The sequence below is a fragment of the Labrus mixtus genome, chromosome 7 (assembly GCF_963584025.1).
Source record: "Labrus mixtus chromosome 7, fLabMix1.1, whole genome shotgun sequence".
NCBI classification, from domain to species: domain Eukaryota; kingdom Metazoa; phylum Chordata; class Actinopteri; order Labriformes; family Labridae; genus Labrus; species Labrus mixtus.
The window spans coordinates 28,778,688-28,801,856 of NC_083618.1; the positions used below are offsets into that span (position 1 = coordinate 28,778,688).

The window sequence follows — 23,169 nt, forward strand, 5'->3', positions numbered from 1 at the left end:
ACATGTTTAGAATATCCCCCCTTCCCACCCTGCTTGAACACGGCTCCATCCGGATTCCCCAAAGAAATTAAAAGGAGCCTAACTGAGGGCTTCTATAATGTCCTCGTCCGGGCTCCTGTGCAACTGTGACAGTCCCCACCGGACGCCGACATACATGGGTGCTTTTTAAGTTCACAACGCTCCAGATAGAGGGATGGAAAAAGCGAACGCTCTCATGACAAAATAAGGCTGGGGGATGAAAACGTTTTTGCCCTCGATAGTTTTTGTCTAGAATTATTCACCGAAACATAAAAACATTTTAGTCCAGTTTTAGTCCACAAAGCTGTTTCTCTCTTTAAAGGCGTTATATGCGATTTTTCATCAAGTATATCCTCTGAAAATAACTCTGTGAGTCATGACTGTCTACAATGGGTGTAACACCCGAGTCCCACTGTCTGTGATGTTTTCAGAGTTTTCAGAGTCCTATCTTCACTTTGTTTACATCGTCAGGACGGCCGGCTGACTCCTCCCCTCGTGTATAAAAGTTGTTTAATTGAGGGACTAGAGAAAAGAAGAATAACATACTGTACTCACTGCTTAACTGTGTTTCTAGATCACGCTCATTTCAGGTAAATTTACATGCAGTGTGAAGATACGAGCATAATAAAGATCGCTAGCATTAGCATGCTAACACAACAATGCAGCGCGAGTTGTTTTGGTTTCATGCTGGTGCTCAAGGGCGACATCTGCTGGATCAAAAAATCACATATAAAGCCTTTAAACTAATTCCCTTAGCCCAGTTTCAGAAGATGCTATTATGGTGACAAGTTGTATTATCTTTTTTTCTAACCTTATAAACCTTAACGATCCAAATGTAATGTTCACCAGGTTCAAACCTTGCCTCACATCCCCATGTTGACACGGGTTAACATTACTGTCTACCTTGGGTTTTTGCGTGCAGTATGTGGGTGTTTGTTTTGCATCATAGCCTATTCCCATCAAATTCTCCTAATTAAACAGCAGCATTGCGCATTGTTGGTACAGACCCGAAGCCCCCTCCCTGGTGTTTGAAACTCTCTGGAAAATGAGGTGGCAGACTAATGGAGCCGAGGAGTGGTCGGGACGACGGTGACGGGCTGACATCTGAGAGCTGACGGCGTGTCAGTGAAACTGTTTACACACCCATAAGAAGTATGACAGCGGAGCAATCCAGCTGACACAACGAGCCAGCCATCGGAGCGACTGAGATGTGATCCGTGGGAAACACTAACAAAACGCTGCCACATTCTATTTCCACAAAACGCTCCACATGCCTTCATCAGTCAGGTCCTGGCGTTCAGCCAGTAACAAATTCCTCTTTAAAAAAAAAACCCAAAAAAACCAAGGGATTCTTTCAGGCAGCTTCATGGAAAGAATCGGGCTATATCTTGAACAAAGCAAATCTATTTTTAAAGATTATTTAAAGAAGGCCAACGTGCTTGTATTATGATCAGGTGTTAACTCCACTGTGATTGGCCAATTTTTGCATTCCAAGAGCTGATATTTCTGTACAGTGGACCGCCGCTACAAAGAACAGAAGCTTACTATAGATGCATATCTTATCACAGACTCTGGAGGGCTACAGTCATATCAATCTGCAGAAGGACGTCTGGAGAAAATGACATCAGTTCAATTACTTTGACCACACTGGACGGAGAAGAGAAGCTGCAGAAAGAAGAAAGCAAGAGGAATTGAAAGATAGAGCACGATGACAGAGAAACAATTTTGGAACATTAACACTAATCAAAACTTGATTTGGGATACAACAGCATTTAAGAACTATTGAAACCTAAATATTAGTTTTTTTATGGTATATTGATTCAAAGGAAGCTCCAAAGGGAAAAAGGCCTTTATGTTAAAGGGCCCATATTCTGCTTTTTCTGGTTTTATATGCTCTTTAGTGTGTTTTCCAAGTGTCCTGTGCATGTTTAGGCACATCTATGTGCAAAAATTCAAAGTCTGCGTAAACGCAGCTTCTCCTACGTCCTCCTGTTAGCTGTAGCATTAGCTGCATGTAACGCTCGGTTCTAGCCCCCCTCAAAACAAATTTGCCAGTGTGACGTCTTGTCAGTGTGATATCACTGCTCTAAGCCCATTGGCTCGTTGTGGCAAGCCCTGCAGCTCATGTTGCACGCCCGTTAACTTCTGTAGCACGCCCACGATATGCCGTAGCCTGCGGTAGCACAGTAGTGCTAAGGTGCTAATGTTTTTGCTCCGCTCGGGAGCCAAAGTGGCTGCATTCCCAATATGGTAAAAGGGGCGGGACATTTCCGAGAACCGTGCTGAGCAACTGACCAATTACGGCAGAGCCGACAGGTCGACCAATCAGATCAGACTTGGCACACGTGTGGACTCTGAACGTGGGCACTTCAGAGCCTTAGAGAGAGAATCAGAAGAGAGCCAGTGCATGGAGCGGCAGTTCATGAAAACAGACACTTTTTTCGTGCTTTAGCTATTGTGAACATACTTTAGAAGGTACATAGATTAAATATATGAACCCCAAAGAGGGCATAACATGGGCTCTTTAATAAAATGTAAAAAAAAAAATGGAGTCCAAATTACGAGTCAAATGTTGAATTGTTTTAACAAAGTTGCTGTGTAATAAGCAAGATAATGTATCCTGGTTTATATTTTTTTAAGGTTCATTTTGGGCATTTATTGTAGGGAAGGGAGAGTGGATAGAGTCAGAAATCAGGGACAGAGACAGTGAGGAAGGACATACAGGAAAGGAGCCACAGGTCAGACGAGATCCCGGGCCGTCCGCATCGAGGACCACAGCCTCCTAACATTCGGCCTGCGCTCTAGCCGCTAGGCCCTGGTTGTGAATTTGGGGTGTGACCTGATAACATTGTCAGTTTGTCTTACAAGTACACTTTGCATGTCTGATAAATACCACACATCATGTCCTTTTAATTAAGAATGTAATGCGCTAACAACAATTACAGCTTGTCTTCATCATGTTCAGGGTTCAGTTATGTTTTATACCCAAAGGACCTTCCCACAGAGGTGTTACTGAAAACTTTGACAATAGATGCTATGCCATGCTGAGTGAGGCATAAATCAACAGTTTCTCTGAAAACTTCCAGACTGCACTCTCAGTTAGCTTAAGTGAAAATTGAGTCGGAGTGGGAAATGGTTGCGAATATGTCAGCACATCAGATGGTGCCTTCTTCGTTGGGCAATTCACCGCAGGTGCTGGGTGAGTAGAATGAATGAACATATTGAGAAGGGTGCGGTAATGTGTTACAGAAAAGAGGAGACCAAGTCTGAGTGTTACAAACTGCTGTGAAATGTTGGCATAATGCAACAAAAAAATTAAAAGAGTACAACAACTTGATGGCTTTTTCCATATGCTGCGCTAAATAACCTCAATGCATCCCACAGTTGGTGAAATAATTACCAGTTTCATCTTTGACAAATGCCATCAACAGGGCGTTCTGGGGAATACATTTTAAAAACGTAACACAGCCAAGATCGTCTGAAGGCAGCTAGCTGTGATGCTAAATTGTGCAGCCTGTCTTTCTGCGGGGACAGATGGTTATCCCTGGGAGCAGTGAAACAGACAGAGCGGCCTCGACATGCTATGAAGATGAGCCGGGAAAGAAAGCATGAAAGATTGGAAGATAATCAGTGTTTACAGTGAAACATTTAGCAGGAGAGCCAAACGTGCCAGGTGTAACTGTGCTAATTCTATTCTTGAGTCTCTACTGCACCTGAAAATACAGTACACATCTTTAACTACAGAACCGGATTCAGAGAGGTTGTGTAATGAAGAGATTGATTTAAGCAGATATTTCTGAGCACTGACACTCATCACAACCAACAAGTTGTCCAGTTGTTCTTGACGTTTCACCGATATGTAAGAGTCTGATTTCAACGTCCACGTGTATTTATGAAACCTGAGCCAGCTCTCCAGCTGACGCCGACTCAATGTGTTGTCAATGAGTCATGGATCAGATGAAATGGCCAAAGTGACAGGGGCCAGGAAATCTTAACATATTCTGTGGAACCCAAGATCTACACTAAAGAAAAACTCAACGCAAACAAATCTCTTGACGCACACAATTTCGTACTTTGTGCTTGGTCAAGGTCATTGCATTCCTAGATTTGTGAGATGTTTTGAGTTTCCGAAGGAACGTCGTACGACCAAGCAAGAGGCAAGGACATAAAACGCAGCTATTCAACACTCTGCATAGATGTCTTATACATTTTGCTTTATAGGGCTTGGTATATGCTGGTATTCTATAGACGTGGCGGTCTTGTTTCATTCACGTTCGTATTCTAATATCCAACAGCAAAACAAGACATTTTTCTCCTCATACCAGATATCTGGACTTCTTCTCTGTGTTTCTCTGCGCTATTTCCTGCCACCATGATGCACCCTTAATTGCTGTGACATAATCATGATGGCTTCTCAGAATTGGTCTATTCCATACCAAGAAAAACAGAATCAGCGAGCATATTTTTTTACTTTTAGGAAGCATTATTAGTTTTTGTTTTAAGCACATATCATACAAACAAAAAAGGCAGAATATCAAGGAATTCAAATCACACCAACGTTAGAGGACAAATAGACAAAATGCATATGGATCTGATGGTCAGAAGTGAAACAGACTAATGTTGCAGACATACAGAGGGGTCAATTGTGTTCATTTTATTGTGTTATCTTTTGAGGAATTTCATTATTCATTCTACACCTGCTCAAAGACATTTTTGGAGGAACATTTTCTCAACATTTGGACTAAAATCAAAGAGATGGACAAAGATGATATTGCAATTTCACGTTAACTGCAGTGTAACCTTTTATTACTGTGCTTCCTGTCCATCCAACAGATTGGTAAATGGAAATGATGGCTCCATTAAGCAATGATTGCCGTCTAGTGAAGACAGGAAGTCAGGTCTTGTTATTGGCCGCGGAGTGAAAGAAGCACTCATAATTACCGTTCCCAAGGAGGTTTGAGCGGAATGACAAATTAGACCATTTTCTGATATAAAAGCTTTCTATTATTGTGTTAAAAAAAGACAAATAGCGGCCTGTCAGAGAGAGAGAAAAAATGAAGACCCAACACGTAGTCCCTACAAACCACACTGGGAAATCTGATGACCTTTTTCCTGTTTCTGCTCCTGCACACTGGAAGATAAATCAGTGACAAGAAACATCTCTTTATATGATCCCTCAGTTAAATGAGAGGAGCCAATGATAAGATCAAAAGAAGAACACTATCAGACAGTATCAAACGCTCTGAGACCTTGGAGATGAAGACAGAGAGCGGGGGAATTGAGACACTATAATTCATTGCTGGGACAGTGCCAGTGGTGCGAGAGATGGGGCTGGAAGAAAATGGAACAGATAGAGACTGGGGATAGGAGGAATCGATTGGAAAGTTACAGAGTGGAATGAAACATTATTATCCGAAAGCTAAATAAGTGAGAGTCATTTTCCTCCTGCACCCATGGGACTTCCCACTGAAGATGGGCGACAGCATGTGGAAGTGTACTGATAACAAAAGATCTGAGTGAGGACAAAACTAATTGAGCTCTAGTTTGTCTGCAAGTCCAATTTCAAGGGCACATAGGTATGGAATTAAATTGGATGAGAGACTGATTTCTAACTATAAATGGTTGTTACTTTAAGGCTAAATGATGGGGTCCATATTTACAGGGGTGTTGCTTGGAATGATGGGCCCCATGAGAAAATGTCACATCACGCCCTACCACAACCCTGCACAATATCCACACCTCAATTACACAAACGACCCATTCAACCTTTAAATAACTTTACTTCGTGTTACATTCTGAAAACACCATGAATAATGGTAAATGGACTTCAGCTTGTAAAGCGATTTTGTAGTTTTCTGACTACTCAAAGCGCTTTTTACACCACATGTCACACCTACACATTCACACACTGATGGCAGATCCCATTCTTACAAATTCAGAAACGCAGCAGTGGGAGCATTTTGGGGTTAAGGGTCTTACCCAAGAACACTCCACATATGGCTTCAGGAGCTGTGGATCGATCCCCCTACCTTCCAGTTGAGAGAAGACCACAGCCGCCCCATAATCCCCATAATAAAGACAAAAAGTATGATATTTCTCCATCGACATTTGTAATATTTATTGTACAGTTTCCTGTGCAATGATGAATGAATGCAGAAGTGCTACCTTGAAATAGTTGAGACAATCTGGATGAATGTGTGCTCGTTCACAACCTGTTTGTTAAAGGAAGAATGTGCAACATTGTACACATAAATACAGCAGAAATCAAGTATATCCTGATTCCTGTGTAAATGTCTCTCTGAGTCATGACTGTCTACAATGAGGGAGAAGCTCGAGTCCCGCTGGCTGTGTTGTTGTCAGAGCCGTGTTTACATGGACGGGACGGCCTTGTGTATAAAAGCTGTTTTAGTCAAGGACTAGAGAAAAGAAGAACATACTCACTGATTATTTTTGATGTCATGTAAGTGTCTTTAGATCACGGCCATTCCTTGTTTATTTACGTGCAAAATGAAGCTATGAGCTAACTAAAGTGTGCTAACATTAGCCTGCTAACACAACAATGCAGACCACAGCAACTGCAGCTCAAGCAAAGGACAATTTTCTCTGCCGCTTGCTCTTAATGGTGCTTAATTATGATGCGTTCTAATTGATAACAACTTAGTGCGAATGCGAGTGGAGATGGGTTGGAGGTGTGTCGCTGGAGGAGAGCGGAGGCTTCAGAATATCGGAGGTGTGGCAAAACAGCAGTTTGTTTTGGTTTCATGCTGGTGCTCAAGGGCGACATACTGGATCAAAAAGTCGCACTTTCTTCTTTAAGTTTTATTATTGATATAACTACAGGACAGAAATACAAAAGTAAGCTGTAGTATATCCAACTTCACTGTTTGAAAAGCTTGAATTCTTGTGTGTCTTCAGGCAAGTTCTACTAGTATACTCATTAAATCTTTACAGGCTAACGTTGACCTGGACTGTGGAGAAGAACTGCAAACACTACAATAAAAACAACCAGAATTATTATTCATGTTGTGCCTTGGTGTATATTAAATTATCAGAAGAGACATACAAAAAGATGGATGGCACAAGCCAACATCAGAATCAGCATTCTTATTATCAGGGGGTCCAAACTCAATGTTTGCTGCAATTACTCTCTCTGAGACAGTATAGTGTTTATCTGATTGTCAGACAGATTCATTACCGTCTCTACAATGGGCACAGGAACGCATAAAAAAAAAAAAAAAAAACAGGTCAGAGCTGTGATTAAATTCTGAAGGCCTATTTGGGTCAAAACTGATTCATAATGCGACTGCTGCCACAGTCCTATATAACGAGCAAGGACAAGCTTCAAATATATAAAGCATGTGTATCATTTCCCGATCATAATCACAGTTTTTAAGTTTGCACACTTGCAGTTCTAATTGCAGCAGTCAAACTAAGGTGGTGTTTAGTAAACTGTAACTGTAGCTGGAACAGAAGGTAGGACTGTGTTTGTGTTTTTGATGACCAGAATCCTCGAGTCAAACACAGACTGAGAAAAAGAGAAAGCTGGCCAAGTTTCTATGATTTGGAGTAACACGCTTTCAAGTGCTTTCAAAATTGTCAAATTAAACTTCACTTTTTCCTTTATTGAACCTTAACCCCTGCATTTAAATCAACAATATTCAACTTTTCCACTTTAAAATAGTTGTTTCAAAGTCGATCTACAAAAGCTTTTTAAAAGGGAGAATGGCATCCATCCCATTTCCACAAAGCGCTCCTGTCGCCTGCTTTCAGCACTTTGTAACTTTGGCAGTGGGCCGCAGTTCTCTCACAAAGTGCCTACGGCTCTACTGCACTAGTCTACACATCAGCCTTCAATTTAAGAGAATCCAGTTAGCCCAGTAGTCTTGGTACTGTTTGATACAATGGCTGAGGCTAAGAGACAGATGGGGGTCTGTGACGGATGAGAAAAAGAGAGAGAGTAAATCATCGGATTCTATCCTACAAATGATGGTGATGTTAGAAAACCCTTCATTGTGAATTCATACCCAATCCAACATTCAGGACATGTGCGGGGAGTAATGAGGTTTTTAAAGATCAGCTGTGTCATGGAGGTTAGAGGGAAGGAAGGGCTTGTAAGCTTCTCTTGAATTGTAGCATCACATTCAATCTCATCATGCCATACCCTACTGAATCATTGCTTTTTTAGTATTAGCCTATACAACTTGCGAAACAGCATGGACTGTGATTACCATATGGTAATTATAGGTTCAGTGGAAGAAGTTTAGAAGAGTCATAGACAGTAAACATGGTAATGCAAGTTACAAAAATGTACTGAAGCCGCCATAAAATACTCGTAATACCATTTTAAGAAAGGCAGGTAGGCTGTGGCAAAACTTCTGAGTGTATTGGAAGATGTAAAATGTGTGAAATATTTCTAATGAATTCTACCTTTATTTTCTGAGAGAAATTGAGGCCATTTGTATTGACCACCACTGTGTGCAAAATCATTCACTACTTCATTAATTCACCACCCACTCACTTTATAGGCAGTTCAACAGACTATATAATGAGCTCATTTGAAATTCCTCAGATTATTTTCTTTGCAATGGTAACTACTGTATGTCAATGCTGTTGGTGTGATATGGTGGTTATAGTCCCTCAGGTCTGAGGGAGAGCATGTTGGCTCGACACGTCACTTGTTAATAAATCCTTTATTGTCAGGGAGCTCCTAGGTGTGCAGATCTTTTTTGCTTCTTTTTACCATTTTTGGATCCATAACAATGGGACACTGTTGGTTATGATTCGGGGTGTAAAGATTTGCTGATCCAAAGATCCGAGTGAATCGGTCAGCTTAGGTTGCTTGCCAGTTAGCATTAGTTAGCTCACAAGGAGAAACCGACGATGTCCAAAATAGTTGCAGAGATTTACAGTTCTCAACATCAGAAATGAAGCCATGTAGACTTGAAGGAAGAGAAACTTTCCAACAGTCTACCCGCCTGAACGCTTTGGAGAGAAGTGATGAAGCACAATGGCAGAAAGACTATTCTGACCTGGCGAGACGACGTGGGGAAACCCGTGCAAAGATGCTACCATTAGTATCTTTATCTCCAGCTACAACTCATCACGTCTTGGCAGTGATGAGATTCTATAGCTACAGTAAAACGTGGGTACATTGAATTAAAACCAATTAAAAAGTATGGCATTGATCAGGTCTAACACTGTGTGTCTAACACACAAGGACAATGGCCGAAGTTTCCCCCACATAAGTGTCTGAACTGAGGGCAAAGTGAAAGAAAAAGTCCTGTTTGGAACATGTAACAGCATAAACAACCTCATTATATCAAATAATCATGAGCTGACATTGTGTAGCACCATCACAAAATGGCACAAATGTGATAGGATGAAGAGGCATGGACTCTCCAGACCACTCTCCTCTGATTAATTCTCCTGTTTGAAATAATCTCTGGTCCATGGCGAGAGCAGCTTGTTGCCCCGGCAGGGCTCTTACCACACAAAGATGTTTGTTCATTAGAGGCCAGATCATGTCTATCAACACTCCTCATGGCTTTGAGATGAGATGAGCTGGAATGTCACGCTGATTAAGGCCGTAACAAGCCAAAGAAGAGCCAACGAGATTAAGTGACATCTTCATTTCAAAAGACTGACGTTTGATTAAAAAACACCATCCGCTCAGGTTCATTGATGTTACAGACACTTGATTATTGTTGTGATTGGTTTGATGGACTCAGTCGCACTCAGAGGCGCTGCTCATCAACAGGCAAGGCAGGCAGGCAACCACTTGGGGCCCCAGACCAGTAGGGGGCCCCTGAGGGCTCACACACTTAAACCAAAGCAGTGGACCAAAATGTGCAAAATTTGTATGGGGCACGACCTACAGTAACCACTAAGCCATTTGGCTCCGAGGTTATTTTAAACTTCCTTGATGGACTGATATCTAAGTTAAAGTCTTTTTTAATGGATTAACGGTTGATGGAGTAACATTTTTTGATTAACTGTGCCCACCTCTGACTATATGCAATAATTTAATGCTTAGTCTTGATGGTTACGAAAGCAGCATTTTCCATCATATCCTAAGTTGTATTCACAGTCTATCCCGCTGACCATTTGGCCTTTTTGGACCTTTTTGTGACTCAAAGTATTATTTCTATAAAAAAGCAAAAGAGCCCGATGTGAAAGAACTCGAGCTCTTTGCACACACAGTTCAACATCGGAAAGAATCAAAGTTCTTTGACCAGCGGCTTCTTGTTTCTTTCTTTATGCAGCTGATCAAAAGGTCAAAACACTTAGTGTGGCGAAAATCCATTGACCTTTCTGAGGTGTGCTGCTTTCAGCACAGGAGGTACTTCAGAATGGTGTAAGGAAAAAAGAAAAAAAAAGTTACTCTGGTAAATATGTCCTACAGACCTGACTTACACAACATTGACTCAACTCGTGAAGGCCACCGTGGTTCTAACATCACCTCAGCACACGCAGCAGTGCTGTCACAGGCATATTGTGTGTTCTGTGAATACTGTCGCAGGGAAACAATTCCTGACAGTTTTGATTAACTTCTTTGCTTTTGATAAAATCATGTGCAAGGTCGTATTTTTCCTTTGACTCAGACCTGAATTTGGCCTTTGCATAAAAAAAAAAAATATTTTCCTTTGTTTGCAGCACACAATAGCTTTAAGCCTTATATCTTTTTCTTTTGTGAACAATGGTGATGACTTAATAAAAAAAGTTTCTTTCTTTGATTCAGATTTTACAAAGGACAATGGGGTTTTCAGAAAATGACTTTACTTTTACTTGTTCTAAACTTTGGAAGACATTGAACATCTTCATTTTATTTCATTTGAATTTTCTGTGCAAGCAATCATTTATCGATATGTGAAGAGTATGTCTTTCCTCATGAAAATGGGGTACAAACGGGTGGTGGGGCGTACACCCAAACACGGCGATGAAGGGCTTTACCTCTCGCCCTGATTTAGCCTTCCCTGTTCTTCTTCTCACTCCCTGTTTCTGTCTTTTCTCTTCTCTAATTTAGGCACCAGGAATAGTTGTGTGTTGTTAGTTTGTTTGGACTTCGTACATAAGAATGCTACAGCACAATAACTTTGTTAGCATTTGGGTGTTAATGGCAGTGAGAGCGAGCATGGAGGGGGGTGGCTCTGGGAAGCCGGAGCTAACTGCCGAGCCTTCCCGAGGTGTCCGGAGCCTAATCTGACTAAACACCGGCGCAGGGAAGTGCCCACTTGATAACCCTGCTGATGTGTGGGCTCTTGCCATCCATCTAGTCTTATGGTTAGGTTGTGGAGTCATTAGAGGCCATGTGGTTTGGTAGAGAGTATCAGCGGTGTCACTAGCTGATTGGGTTTGGTGGTCACTAAGGGCCAAGTGGTGAGGCATGTTACTCATCAACAGGGCAAAGCTAGTGGATGTGTGTGTGGGTGGGATGGGGTGGGGGGATTCTTCACTGAGCACTTGTCCTTTGTGTTTATTTAAGATTTTAAAAACTCAGGACGCTGGTGGCCTAGCGGTTAGGTTGTGCCCAATCTGCAAAGGCTTCAGTCATCTGAGCAAGCGACCCAGGTCCGAGTCTGACTTGTGGCTCATTTCCCACTCTCTCTATCTCTCTCCCAGATTTCCAACTATATCCACTGTCCAATGAAATAAAGGCATAAATGACCGAACATAAATCTTTGAATAAATAAAAAATTCCCTTTTAAGAGTGAACTGTACTCGTCACTTTTTTTTGTCCTTTGAACACCACGTCTGTTGGCACAATTAATTAATTTTGATGTTCACCTTTCTAATTATGTATGTTTGAGATGAGTCATTTCACCGGAGCACACAGCGTTTTAAATTTAAAATGAACATACACGATCACAGCGACTGCATGAGAGAGAGAGAGAGAGAGAGAGAGAGAGAGAGAGAGAGAGAGAGAGAGAGAGAGAGAGAGAGAGGAAGCCAGTGGACTAACACTACCACACCAAAACTTGGATTGACCACAAAGTAGCCTGACAACATGCCCTTAAAAACAACTGCTACATACTAACAATGTAGTGTCGTATTAGATACGATTTAAGCTATTCCAGCAGTACTTAGCAAGGAATCACTTCCTTTTAACGGGGAGAAACCCGGAGAAGAACCAGACTCATATTGAAGACTGTGTTGGGCTTGGAAACTGGGATAGAGGGAGATGCATTACAGATTTAAACAGGACTTAACATACGTTTATAAGTCATACAAATAACAAAACAATGGTTTTGTCCCAAGGCCACAATGTATGGTTCATACCGCTTATTAATACTGATTATATCGATCAGTTATGCTCCTTCACTAAATGGAAATATCTGCATGCATATGTTTACTTCATTTTTCGTGAAGCGTTTCACTTGAATTCGTCACCAATCTTTAAAGTAAGATGATGTGGTATTAAGAATCCATCAAAACTTAGCAGCTACACAATCCTGCACTTTGCACCATCATCACATGCCGGGTAAGATCCCAACCTCAACCTGTCCAAATGTTTCCAAAGGGGTGTATTAGCAGCAAAACATCTTGCAATGCATTTTGGATAATTTCATATAAATGAAAACATTAACCATTTATTTCTTCACTATAGTGACCCCATGACCTTTCCTCTAGTGCCACCTACTGGAGAAAAAACTGCACGCAATGGAAAGCAAAAATCATTACTACAAACGTTCTACTGCAGTGCAGCATGTTGCTGTGTCTGGCATTACTTTCAGTCTAAACTTGTATTTATTTGTACATACTTTTTTGTAATTAGTCTACACTGCATGCTGCACACTAGAGAGTGAACCTCTGCAGCCATGAACGTCAGATTAATGGATTTTAAAAAGGCTCATGTTTCCTCTGAAAAATGTAAAGTGAAGTATAATCAGAACACAGACAGACTGAAATAGGTCACCTAACATCTCCTCTTTTTCTTCGGTTTCAAAGGACCCAAATTAATAAAGCATAGGGGGAAGAGTGAGACATCCTGGGAACAAAAGAAAGACACAAATAAGGCTTTCAAAGTGAGTATGATGCACTGTGACAGCTCTTTTTGGGCAAGGTGACACTGTAAAAGAAAATGGAATGTGTCATGTGGTATATCAGAGAGAGATATGAGATACCAACAGAGAGACAGAGGGAGACAGAGGAAGAGACGGGGAGACGCAGCGAAAACACCGAAAAAGATAGCTTCAACAGTGTTTAGCTGCTGCTGACTCCACTCTCTATCACAGAGCTGCTGTCAGCCCACGAGATCCAGCGAGCAGCCGAGGCCTCCCGCGCTTCACTTCATCTAAATAAAATGACAATAGAACTGCACTCCCGAGTCCTATCCCTTCTCTTTACGGCGATAAACAGCCCGCTCACTGTGGCTTCACTGTCATGCACTATCTGCATCTGATAAAGCGGTGGACTTCCTCGCCTGGCAGAGGGGGGCGGAAGTAATAAATAGCTTTTTTTACCAGTCATACTGCAAGGAGCTCATTTCTGAAGCTCACTTTGTTATTGACTTTTATTCGAGTGGTGTTGGAACAAGTGGATTTGAATTCAGGGAGCTGTGATTTATATTCACTGTGGTGATGTCCGCTTATCATAAGTGACCCTCTGAAAATTAGCATAAAAAGACTCAACGGAACCAGTTTGAATTTTTAGATTAGATTAGAAAACTGCAATTCATCCTCAGCGGGGAAACTCGTTAGCCACTCGGTCAATGATGTTGACCGAGTGACTAACGCGGTGTGTTACTCGTGTCACTCGGTCACCCTAACCCACTAACCCTACTAACTAGTCGGTAACCGAGTGACCGAGTGACTAACCCTTACCCTACACAATAAAGACAATACAGTCACAAAACACAACAAGTCAATAAATAACAAACTCCATTAGAACCATTTGAGGTATAATTTACAGGGCCAGTTGTTTTGTCAGAGGGGAACATTAAACCCAGGTGAAAAATAGACAAAGATGATCGCTTTAAAATATATATATATATATTATGCCAAATAATAGCACACATCATTAAATACCTCAACATAAAATACCATGATTTATATTTGTTTCAGTAACAGTATTTAATACTAGATTGTGAGTCCGGTTGTCGAGTCAAATACTGTGCATGTGTTATGAGGGGGGCTCTTCCTTTTGGAGGGGGGGCCACAGGGGGGACCAAGCTCAGAGTTACAGGGGCACTGGTCCCTGTTGGCCCCTGCCTAGAACCGCCCATGAAGACGGACATGCAGCGCTTTTCTTCTTCACAAACGCTTCATGCAACCCCCCCAGAGCGCACAGCCAGCGCTTTTCTGCCTGGGAAAAAACCGCTAGGTGGACACGGGGCCTTAACTGATTTGGAAAATACCTCTCTTGACGTGGAAGTTGACTTTGTTTTACAACTTGCAGAACAACAACGATGTCACACCAAGACAGGAATGTGTTGTTAAAATCATTTACTGTACATATGAACAAAACATGAATACTTCCTTCTTTACTGCATCTGCATTCAAAAGGTTTTTCCATTCATTTATTTACTCATTTTATATTAAGAGGATATGATATTAAGAGTCCTCTTAAAGATTAGTCGGGACACTGTGCTGCCCTTTGCACCACCACCACCATCATCATCATCATCATCATCATCATCCTGTAATTATATCCATTAGCGCAGCCTAAACACTGAGGCGTTTTAAAAGAGACTCTTAGCAGCTGTCCGTGTTTCCTCCCTTTCTTTTTACAATGTTGAGAGAAAAGGTCTCCACCTGTTTCTATTGCCTCTTAAACCGTCGTTATGAAGGAATAAATGTGTTAACTCTGCTTCATAAAACACTCAACAGAGGTAAGGTATGAGGGGAGCAAACACTGGGTGATTATTCAGCGCCAAGAAAAACACCTCCGAGAAAAATGCTCTCATTTTCCGGGTGTGACATGGAAAATATAAATGGCGGTGGGTGCCACTGCTCTCACAATAACCCTTATGATCGCATGCAAATTAAAAACAAACCTATTTATATTTTCGCTTCTGGGACTCCGCGGTGGAGCCGCACGTTTCACTTCTCCCCTCGGGCACGATGAGGAAGTGTACTGGAGTTCTTTTTATTAGACGTGGGTTATTAGAATATTCATATCAAACACTCACCAGTTATTGATATTCATTTGCTACAGACTCTCTTGTTACAAATTCAAAATGTCACAGTGAAATTTAAAACAGCCTGAAAGGCATGTTCATTATTTTCTTATTGAAGTGTTGTGGTTCATTGGTTTGGAGATTCTGTCTCCTGGGGGCCGTAGAGCCCTCTGATATTTGTTCCAACTCATCTCTCAGATGTTTAATTAAAGTTATTAGGAGCCACAGGTGAATCAGTTCATTAGCACTGAATTGTGTTTTCAAATTCCTGCAATAACACACTCTTTCACACACACACACACACACAGAAGTCTGCCTCTCTAAGAACAATGCCAGTTATGCAGAACAAGAATCCGCTCTTCCACTGCTAATTTTTTTAAATCTATCAATGCCTGGAGGGGGGGAGGGGGCTGTTATAAACTAGGCAACTGCAAAGAGTGTCATCAGCCAGGGAAGAGAGCAAAGATCCCCCATTACCTTCGAAATAAACAAGCATGAGGGTTTATGTTCAAGCGGCTCATGCTCAGTTCAACATATATTTAACTTCTGATCGTTTTACGCTAATAATCGCTGCTCTTTGATAAAAAGCTTCGACCTCAACTGAGCTGTTATGTGACCAAAAGCATATAAACAGATCATCCTCCAAAGGCAACAACATTTAAAACATTAAAGGCTTTATATGTGATTTTTTGATCCAGCAGATGTCGCCCTTGAGCACCAGCATGAAACCAAAACAACTTGCGGTGCATTGTTGTGTTAGCATGCTAATGCTAGCGATCTTTATTATGCTCGTATCTTCACACTGCATGTAAATTTACCTGAAATGAGCGTGATCTAGAAACACAGTTAAGCAGTGAGTACAGTATGTTATTCTTCTTTTCTCTAGTCCCTCAATTAAACAACTTTTATACGTGAGGGGAGGAGTCAGCCAGCCGTCCCAACGATGTAAACAAAGTGAAGATAGGACTCTGAAAACTCTGAAAACATCACAGACAGTGAGACTCGGGTGTTACACCCATTGTAGACAGTCATGACTCACAGAGTTATTTTCAGAGGATATACTTGATTTATATTATATTTAAGTGTGAAAAATTGCATATTAAGCCTTTAATACAGAAGATATGACATATATGTCCTAACTAAATATTGTGTTGAGTGATGACTTTTGAATTCAAACTCCTCTGGGGTTTGCTGTTCTCAGCTCTGTGTTCACACTCCCTCAGCTCTATGTCTCTCAGAGGCTCAAACATGTTTTATACTTTTTACGTTTTTCCCCTCCCTCTCTTAGGTGGCTGCGAGGTTAAAGATGAATGGTAGCCAAAAAAAAGTCACAACAAGAATGCAAAAAGCCACAACACCATTGCAAGGAACCACAACCGATGCAAAAAAGCCACAGCACAATTTTGCAAATCCGGCCCCCGCTCTCTCGGGGACGCGGTCTGTTCAGTCTTAATGGCCGAGTGCGATTGCAAGAGACTTCTGGGAATTGGGGAGAAAATACTTTGTTTGGTATAAAAATCCTTATAAGAAAATAAGAACTGAATCAACTTTGAGCTGCACAGCAGAGTGGAGATCAGTCCAACAAATGGCTGCTCTCAGTTGGAACACTAAGGGGGGGGGGGTTCACTGAAGGGAGTTTTTTTTCGTCTGAGAGAATGGTGCTTAAGTGCAACATTTTTTGGATTGAAAGTAATTTATTATACCTGTTTGGGCCAGTCTATTTAATACATTCATGATGAAGTCATTGAGATGCCTTTGTGCAGCTGGTGAAGCTGCTAAGCATGAGACGATAACCGACCACGATGCATCCTCATGTTGTGTAGAAATCTGTTGTGAACAATGAGAGTTTTGCAGGTTTCTAGCCTTAGCTTCACATTGCACGACAAAGGCAGATCAGTCAGCCATCCTTACCTCATCATAGACGCTGTCATTCCTCTCAAAGTCCCCGGCCTTCCTGGGCAGCACGTGGACGTGGACATGCTGTAAGCACACAAAACAACAGACAGGGAAAGTTTAGATGTGGTGGTCTGTCTAGAGAAACGGGTACTTTTTTCACCTGGGAGCTGTCTGACAGGCTGACGTGACAGAGACGCTTTCCATAGAGAGTCTTCATTACTTCACAGTACATTGGAGAAGCTGGAGCCGAGTGTTACCGCTGTGCCACAAATCACAGGAGGGTGACCGTGCATTACAACGAGCGTGCTACCTGCACGCCGCAGAGACTCCTTATTTTTATGCTTTCAAGGATTTAATAATTTTTTCGGCCCCCTTCCCGGTGTCAGCTCCCCCGCTGTCACAAACATGGCCGTGTGTATGCTTAACTTGATTTCCTTCTCTGCATGGATGATAATGCTTAATGTCCCAAAGAACCTGCTTTACTTGGCAAAACACACACACGCGAGGAAAAAAAAGCAAACAAGAAAAGCTCACTTATGCAGAAACAACAAACTGTTTCTCCAGTTACACATCTATACATTCTTTCAATACATATCAGTGCACACAATAAAGCATCGATGTCTCAATATCAGTGAGGTGAAAAAGAAAGAAAGACAAGAAATGATGATAAAATTTACAACAAAATACATCAAGTGTAAATTCATTATTTTTTGGAAATGAACAAACATTAAGCTGGTAACAGTATCTGTGTTTGTCCCGATCAGTCATGGTTCAGTGCATTGCAGTCATATGATGAATACGTCTGAGTGGTGAAAGAAGACAAATCATACATGGCAGTATTCACTAGTGGTGGATACTTGAAATCGGCCTTTGTGTCAAGACCACTCTTGAGAATGTCTCAGTCTCGGCCTCAGAGTGTGAGGACTCAGTATTTTAAAATCTAGACCACCACTGACAGGCTATTTTTCCACGCCATTACTGTGATTAGAAGGGAAAACGACTCTTTCTAAGAGAACGAATAACTTAAATTAATTCATAACTTGATATTTATCCCCCTGGTTATGGCCGCAACCCTTCCTGGTGTTACGGGCCTATGTTAGAGACACTCCCTCAGTACACAAGATGATGATTTGTCATTGAAATTTAAAGGCTTAATATGCGATTTTTCACATTTTAATGTAATATAAATCAAGTATATCCTCTGAAAATAACTCTGTGAGTCATGACTGTCTACAATGGGTGTAACACCCAAGTCCCACTGTCTGTGATGCTCTCTGAGTTTTCAGAGTCCTATCTTCACTTTGTTTACATCGCCTGGATGGCCGGTTGGCTCCTCCCCTCGTGTATAAAAGTTGTTTAATTGAGGGACTAGAGAAAAGAAGAATAACATACTGTACTCGCTGCTTAATTGAATGTCACGTAAGCGTTTCTAGCATCTCTAGCGTAATAAAGATCGCTAGCATTAGCATGCTAACACAACAATGCAGCGCGAGTTGTTTTGGTTTCATGCTGGTGCTCAAGGGCGACATCTGCTGGATCAAAAAATCACATATAAAGCCTTTAAGGTCTTGGTCTTGTCTCGGTCTCGATCCCTAAATGTCTCGGTCTCTTAGCACTCTGGTATCGGGTATGTCTTGGTCTCGGTTACTGTTACAACACTTGTATTCAAACCCCAGGTGGCGGTAATGCTAACGGCTATTTAACAACAGAGGCAGAAGAAGAAGCAGACACATCAATCACTGGAGCTACAGAGAAGAGAACAGTAGTCCAACATCTTATCCACACTGTTTTTTAAAAAAAAAGCCTCTGGACGTGAAAGATGAGAGAGTTGAAGACATTACTGAAGTAAATACCTTTTTAAGGCCATGGCCCCCAAGTGTGCACTAAGCCTCATTACAGTGTCCCATCCCATGTGCACAGAAGCCAAGCAGTCATACACGGTGGTGTACACAAGCAGTGATTGAGCACAAATAACCGCCGCACCCGCTGATCACCAACAACTATGTGACCACACTTCATAAAACACAACTTTGTGGCAGTTGAAATTGATCAACGTGTGTAAGTAAGATGCATGACACAGCTGAAGAGGCCTGTTAACGATTAGATTGAATCAGAAATGGTCAATCCAGGTGCCATTTCAATAAGAATTTGAAAAGTTGCATGTCTGATTTATCTTGCATACAGTCCTAGAAAAACCTGGATTTAGACTTTTTAAAAATCTGTGTAATTATGTTGTTAAAATATTGAATGGCCTTCTGGTCTGAACTAGTCTGAGCAGAGATAAACCTTGTGATCAAAGATGAGATTGTCCTCTCATTTTATCCTATGTAACAACCTCAACAACACGTTCAAGTGTCCAAAAGCTACCACAAGCATTTATTATTATGACAGAGACCAAGAAGGAAGTCAGGTTACATTATCATACAATAGCAGAGTATGTGCAGGAAGGAGGTCAGGGTGGAGAAATGGGTCAACAAAGCGTCAGGAGACTCCTGTTTGTCGTTTCCTTCTGACAGTCTATGATTCTTTTTAAGCATTCCCTCACATTAAACAACGCTGAAATGCTGAAAAATGAAGCCAATGTTGAAGTGTGGAAACTTGCAGTTCCTTAAGTGTCCACTTGAGGCTGGCTCCAAAAGCAAATGAATTCCCATTAGGTCTGCCTATTTTGACAGCAGGAATAAACATGAGTTCAGCCTGGTCAATAAATTGAATTCGGAATTATAAGGTAGTCATCTGTTCTGATTGATTCAGACTTAGAGTTATCATGAATTTGTATAAAAAGTGGGGCGTGGCTGAGTTGATTGACAAGTAGACAAGTTGTATCTGTTTGCCAGGAGGCTTAAGGCCTACCTCATCTCCACCACTTTGCTTGTTACTAGATTGATCGCAGGTTAGTTCGAGTTGGCATTTCCAATATGGCGACCACGGGTTGTTGGGTTTTATGACACCGCTTCAGAAACGTCGTTGAGACTACGTCCATGTTCTATACAGTCTATTCTTCAAAGACATATTTTGTTGTAGACATGAAAATAGAGGTCCCGATACCGTAACAAAACCACAATTCTTCTACAAATCCAAACCTGTATTATTGTCTCCAAAACTCAGCCAACCTCAGCCACGGCTCTGTCACTCTGTTCATCAGATGTATTCAACAGATGGTTGGTAAAGGTTTTAGAACACACTGACAGATTATGAGACCAAACCTGAAAATGCTTCTACTGTCTGTGTCAGTCTATGAAACGAAACAAAAAGTGTAGTTTGAAGGACTTGTTTTTCAAAGTACAAAAAAAAGTGAATGAAGAGACGATAATTGTGTTGTACTTCAAATCTCATTTATTGAAGAGCCTTGACAGTTTGAGATGATTAACACAAGCCAAGAGCCGTGCTTAGAATACATGCAGGTCAACCTCAATTAATATCCTCCCATCAGAGTACGGAACCAGTTGGATCCAGACTAAGATTATTGAGTTAAGGACCAGTTTGATGCCAAATGGCACCATTTAGACCTGAACCATTTAGACCTGGACCATTTAGACCTGGGCTATGAGCCTCAGTGAGACCTGTAGGGTATAGGCTTACAACTTCACCTTATCCTTCTGGATAACCTGGGTTTAATCTTTACACACAGGTTGGGATGATTAATATTGGGTAAGAGTTTGGGTTAAATCTTCTTAGATTCTAAGACAATTGACTACAAGTCCTGCTACCAAGATTTTGGAGAATGTAAATGATGAGCCTGGTGCGACAACCTCTCTTCCTTGGGTTGCTTCCTCGATCTTAGGAACCCATGGACAGGTGTTGTATTTGCAACAAATTAGCATTTTGCTATAAACACTAAGAGCAGTGCCTCTGGGACTTCCATGGTTAAAGGTTACAGCTGTAATGTTGCTGTACATCCATGTCAAATAGACAAATACTTAATAAATAAATAATCTTAGCATAGACTCTATAAAACATGGCGTCTCAGTGACATCAACCATTGGTTTCCAGAGCGTAGTTTTGAAGTCCAACGATGGTGGCCGCCATATTGGAAATGCTGTCCCAAACTAGCTTTCGATTAGCCTAACAAAAGGCAAAGAAATGGAGCTGAGATGGCCCTTTAGCAACCTACTAAACATCTAAAAAGCACCCACCTGTCAGTCAGATCAGCCACGCACCCTACAAATTAGGCATAACCCATAACCTTCAAACTGTAAAAAGAGATGGGTTAAAACAAAGTCATGAGCTACTCAGACCAAAACCATGCTATTCCAGGCTGTAAACATGTTTATTTCTGCTGTCTTAATGTGCATATTAACAAGGGTGTAAATGAGACTTTGTTTTTATTTTTGCAGCCAGCCTCAAGTGGACACTAGAGGAACTGCAGTTTTTTGCACTTCTTTTTCGGTTTTCACCACCGGAGGTTGCCGCTTGGATTTAAGTCATGAGAAGTTTTTATGAGGAAATCAATCAGGAAATCTTCCAATTTTTTTTCAGATTCCTTAGACTACAATCAAAACCTGGTATTTTTCTCCTCCCCCACCCATTAATCGAAAAAAAAAACCCCAGTTTATTCACAGTAGATCTCTGCTCCATTGTTTACCAATCCAAGGAGACCACCCGCTGGTGGTGTTGTTCTTTTATGCTGATACTTTTAAGGCGTTATTTTCCTGTTTTTCAGGGAATGGTGTGGTTTATCTAACCTTCAAGAGGAACATTGTGATGTTTAGACTAACAATAATGTTAGTCCTATACTTTGTGCTTTGATCTGCTTTATTTGCATATTGTCCCTTAGCTACGGTTGGTTCAGCGCTGAGTACTGTGCTATAAATCCCCTATGTAATCCGTTGCCTTGACATCAGGTGCGTGTCTGTTTGTGTATACGCATCATAAAGGGCATAATAACCTACGTAATTGTGGGGCTTTTATTCTTCTTTTTTTTTCTCTACGCAGTGATAAACTGTGGAGGCAGGCTGAATGAATGTTTATAAATGCTACAAACAAGATAGCATGCGTGGAGGCGTCTGCTTCCCCACAATGCATTTTCTGTTTAAATTAGGTCATTTACATAATGTCTGCATTATTAAATTTGCCTACCTTGAGGAAAACTTCTGAAGCAGAAAAAAATAACACATCATGGCGGGGGACCTATTTATCACACAGGTTTTTTAAATGAGTGCTAAGTGAATGAGGCGGTGGCCACTGGACACCGTGTGTGTGTGTGTGTGCGCGCGTGAATATATCAGGAACTGGGATGGTGGTATGGCTGTTAAGGGAAATTAGAGTGGCCTGACACAGCAGTGTGTGTGTTTGTTTGTGGGAGGTTCCAGAGAGTTAAATGCCCACATACACAGCAAGGGGCTCATTGCATGAGATCTCATGTGTCTCTTTAACTCTGTGAAAATGGACCTCCCACAGGCGGCCACAGAGAGGGTTTTTTTTTTTTGCATCCCTGTTTAAAATTGATCAAAATGAAAATTTTCTTCATTATTATTTTTTTTTTTACTCTAGCAGGAAGGCCACACTGACACAGAGGTTTCTCTTCAAGAGGTACCTTGCAGCACTACAAGTAAAAACACACCAAAATGTTCACCTATAAGTGAAAGATAAAAACACAAACAATTAATTTTAATGCAAGTGTACCTGCTGCTTCTAATATATTCACACACAAAAAAATAATTGCAAACACTATTTTTTAGAAGTTCAGATTATAGCTCTTTGAAAAATGCCACAAATGCCGCTTGAAAATTATTTCACATTGTGGGTGTAGCCGTGACTAAGACTGTCACAGTTGATGTCAGTGATACAGTTTGGCTTGAGACCTCATTATTTTGAGGAAATCCAGACTTCACTCTTTTATGTCATCACATTGGGCAAATTCACTAAGTGACTGTGCTGCTTTTGCAACCTCTGAAACCTGTGAGTCAAAAACGTCTAATTAAATGCTCCCCTCCCGCGCTGCAATTGACAATCCGGTATGACAATTGATATTGGAGATTACTATGAATTAGTTTAGTGCTTTACTACAACCTGTGTGCCTGGAAGAGCTGCATGCATTTGAATATGACGGATATGGAAGGAGAAGGACACATTATTTGTACGGATTATTTCAAACACAAAGGCAAAAACAAGATTCATGCAAGGCTCATTATATTCCA

At 41.3% G+C, this 23,169-nt stretch overlaps 1 protein-coding gene across 1 annotated transcript in view; it reads right to left on the bottom strand.

Moving 5' to 3' along the window:
• fhit (fragile histidine triad diadenosine triphosphatase) overlaps window positions 1-23,169 on the bottom strand; it is a 279,982-nt gene that overhangs the window by 25,357 nt on the left and 231,456 nt on the right. Inside the window, exon 6 of the mRNA XM_061041526.1 lies at window positions 17,045-17,113. Within this exon, the coding sequence (XP_060897509.1) occupies window positions 17,045-17,113 (69 nt within the window). The remainder of the gene's footprint in view (window positions 1-17,044; window positions 17,114-23,169) is intronic.